Raw genomic sequence first — 3616 nt, 5'->3', positions numbered from 1 at the left:
ACAGAAGCACATTTGTTCAGAATGTCTCAAAAGTGCCTGCCACACTTGGCCGGCTTTTTTGCATTTACACGGATGGGCAGATAAAGGGGTAAAGTCTTGCTCTCTCTCATTTGCTCAACACCAACCAAGCCATTGGAGTCTGTGGAAAATGTCAAAAATCCAATAAATATTTCATGATATGACAAGTAACTGGTCTGTCATGTTCAGACCGTAAGCTTACCTTCCGGAGAACGTGTAGGCTACTTGTACGTGTACTGTATTTTTATTTTCTACGTGTAGGCCTTCTTTTAATTTTTTCATCAGATCACATTTGGATTTTAGTCAGTCGTCTTTTACCTGTTACATCTGATCACAAATCTTTCTTAACTTAATTTCTCTTGGAGGAACCACTCTTCATGTTATTCCGCATGACTTCAGATGACACTCAATTAATTATGAACGAGCTGGAGAGACAGTACTGTATAATCATATGAAATGTATAATCATACACAGGGAGAGACAGACAGACAGACACAGAGAGAGAGAGAGAGAGAGAGAGAGAGAGAGAGATGAGGTGAGGAGACACTTCAGTGTTGAGTACTACGGTATGTCCAAGTGCAGTTATCGACTCCCCAACTCACTGACTTTGAAAGTCTTCCTTGTTTTATAGGCTTCCAGTGATACATAACAATTACCCTTATAATAATACTGAAGAGGCGTGATAATAAAAAAGGTATAGTCACTTCACTTAAGTTAGGTGCAAACAATACAACGTAGGCTATCACCTGAGACAACAACAATACGCGGCAACAGGTGGAGTGGACGATCCAGCTCTGATCTCAGACATGCATAGCGAAGGTAGCCACAATGAATTTGACTGGGAAATCATGTACTTACACAAAGGCGTGGTACACGAAAGCCCAGCCGCGGGGTCTCTCCAGGACGTTGTACAGGTAATTCTGAAGCCGCCGATAGCGCACATTCCTCCTGCCGCTCTGCGCGCTGTACACCAACGGCTTCCCGAGTAGGCTGAGCCGGGCACCTTGCTTTGCCCGGTGGCTCTCCGCGCCGCTAGCACCTGCTCCAGAGCCAGCCGAGGCTGACAGCAAGCCGTCCCCAGATCTCGAATTGTGGTTCATAATCCTTCTACCAGACTCCACATCTTTCAAAGTGTAGCCCTCGGTGGGGTGTCCCTTGGGTGAGGTTTTCATCCAGAGCCCCTGGCCACCTTCATCTCCGCTGTGGTTGCGGGGCATGGCATCACCGGCGCCGGTTGGAGGAAAGCTGAGAGCGCTTGGGTCATGCGTGTGTCACTAACGGCAACGATGTGAAATAAAACGAAATGAGCTATACAAATAAATAAAGATTCCAGGTCCTCTGCCTCGCGCAAGAACACATGGGTTAATAACACATTTTACTCCAGTGAGTCCAAACACGGTCGCGACAGCAAGCTACGCGCGCTTCACTGTATCTCGCTACTATTCTCGCATATATGTTTTATTTCCTCTCTTAGTTTGTTGAATATACTGCCACGCAAAGGGATAAAATGCCATGTAGAAACAATATAAGCGAACAACTTACTGCCTAACTAAGTTCGAGGCTATAAGGCTGTAAACGATGAACGAAGACCGCTGGTTAGTCTTGACAGAACCAAGAGCTCTCGTGCTCAGTCAGGTTGCAAAACGCGCGCTCACAGGAAGTGGGCTGAAGAGTTGAGCGGGCGATTGTAGATTTCCATTCAGATGGTCACCATCATCAATTTCATTTTTTTTTTTTTTTTTTTTTTTTCATTCGAAGATGCCCAGGCATTCCCCACCCTGCGAATGCACAGCTTTTATGACATTATTCACCACAACATGAACATAACATTATTCTACAAAGTGGACACACGCGGTTTTGCCATGCGTGCACTGTGAAGTTCCGTATGCTGCGTGTATCTTATGATGAATCTGTTCATGGGTTAGCCTTTTATCAGAAACAGACTCCGTTTACTTATGTATCTGTTTAAGTTGTGTTGATTTGTTTGTGTGGTGGTTACAGCTGTGCCTCGACCAAGTGGAGGCTATTTTCAAATATTTGGCTATTGGTACATACACCCTTCATCCGCGCACACATTCAATAATTTGGATATTTTGGCAGAATAATCTTTGGCATCATATCTGTCAGATTATTTTACGTTCAGTCATTCAGAGTTCATTTTCCCCTTCGACATTGCCACTGAATTATATGCAAATAACCTTTTAACAGCATACTTATGTTTTTCCTACTGCTCAACATCCTCGGTTCGGCTAATGTCAGTTGACTAACTTGTGACTGGTGAACACACAAACATTGCCGTTTATTGTGAGCATCTGAGAGTGTACATTAAGCTATGCTATATCACAACAACATTAATGAATTGCTTTCTCAACCACACTGAGTCATTCATCCTTATTTAACCGTTTTGGACATTGTGGTTTCAATTATTTGCCTCGTTTTTATTTAACAAATTGATAGGCAAATGATGGACTAATTTGTTTATCCGTGACGTGGAAATGAGCCAGACGCCTTAGATTCCGATAAGTGAGTTTTCTCTGTAATGCTTCAGAGAAGAGAGGAAAATATACTGCTGTTTTTACTACCACACTACACTCCCTCGCACGCACTAATAGGCCTATGCTGTACCAGGATGATGCAGATATAACTATGGTCTATCTATAGAAATTCTATTTTTATTGTAGGCCTAAAACTGTGAACTTAGGCCGCGTTCGTGAATACCCTGCAAAACCAAGCGATATGTATCATTTTAATCCAAAAATGTTTTCCTGGCACGCGTTCACTTTGGCCATTAGCGGGATATCTTAATTAGACGGCTAATTGACATTGCTGGGGCCCAATTAGGCCTACAGCTCATTCTGTGCTGCCTCATCAAATACTAAGAATAGCAGCAAAGATTCATCGGCCAGTTACCACACACGTCCATTCTGTTATTCCGAATGCAGGTCATGGTTCTGATCAGACAAATGACCCAGAAAACCTGTTAATGGAATCGGTGACTCTGTTCTGACAGGTAGCAATAGGAGATCGATCACCTTTGATCTATATACAACAAAGAGCTGGCGCATTACGCAGCTTGCTGGGTTGCCATAGAAAATGTGTAGCCCTTTATTTCAACAGTTAGGCCTGTGTGAAGCCGTAGTCATTTGATATTTGTGAGAGATTCTGTAATGCCTAGGTCGTCTTCTAAATTACCCTGTGTTGGCTTATGGCGATAGCCTGTTCGGGTTGTCACCTTTATAAGTGAGATGTTGAGATCATTTTGTGACGTTATTTGCGTATTCAAAGCTCTGATGTGTTGGAAGTGCAGTTAGCTGTACCTCAGACTCTCGTACCCAACCATGAGACGCAACCCTTTTGTCAGATGTACCAGTCGTATCCAGAGCCGTACTTGCAAAACTGTGCCCTCTAGTGGGGATTGTTGTAATGAACATTGATTGAATTTGACTTTGGCCATTGTCTGAGTTAGGCTGTGGTCCCGTTAAATTTGTTCAGGAAAAGGGATGAAAATGTTCTGGCTTACTTTACCTGTATTGTTGTTACCTGATTACAAGACTACACACGTGATGTGACAGGGATTTACAGGGGCAATCCATAAATT

General features: G+C 43.3%; 1 protein-coding gene across 2 annotated transcripts in view; it reads right to left on the bottom strand.

Moving 5' to 3' along the window:
* The window catches only part of kcnq5b (potassium voltage-gated channel, KQT-like subfamily, member 5b), a 160718-nt gene extending 159058 nt beyond the window's left edge, over positions 1–1660 (bottom strand). For both annotated transcript variants that reach the window (XM_048247236.1, XM_048247237.1), the window contains exon 1: positions 877–1660. In XM_048247236.1, coding sequence (XP_048103193.1) covers positions 877–1235 — 359 coding nt within the window. In that variant the 5' untranslated portion in view covers positions 1236–1660. The remainder of the gene's footprint in view (positions 1–876) is intronic.
* Between the last annotated feature and the right edge of the window lie 1956 nt (positions 1661–3616).

This window comes from Alosa alosa, chromosome 7, assembly GCF_017589495.1.
Source record: "Alosa alosa isolate M-15738 ecotype Scorff River chromosome 7, AALO_Geno_1.1, whole genome shotgun sequence".
Taxonomy (NCBI): Eukaryota; Metazoa; Chordata; class Actinopteri; order Clupeiformes; family Clupeidae; genus Alosa; species Alosa alosa.
This window is presented reverse-complemented; position numbering and strand designations above follow the sequence as displayed.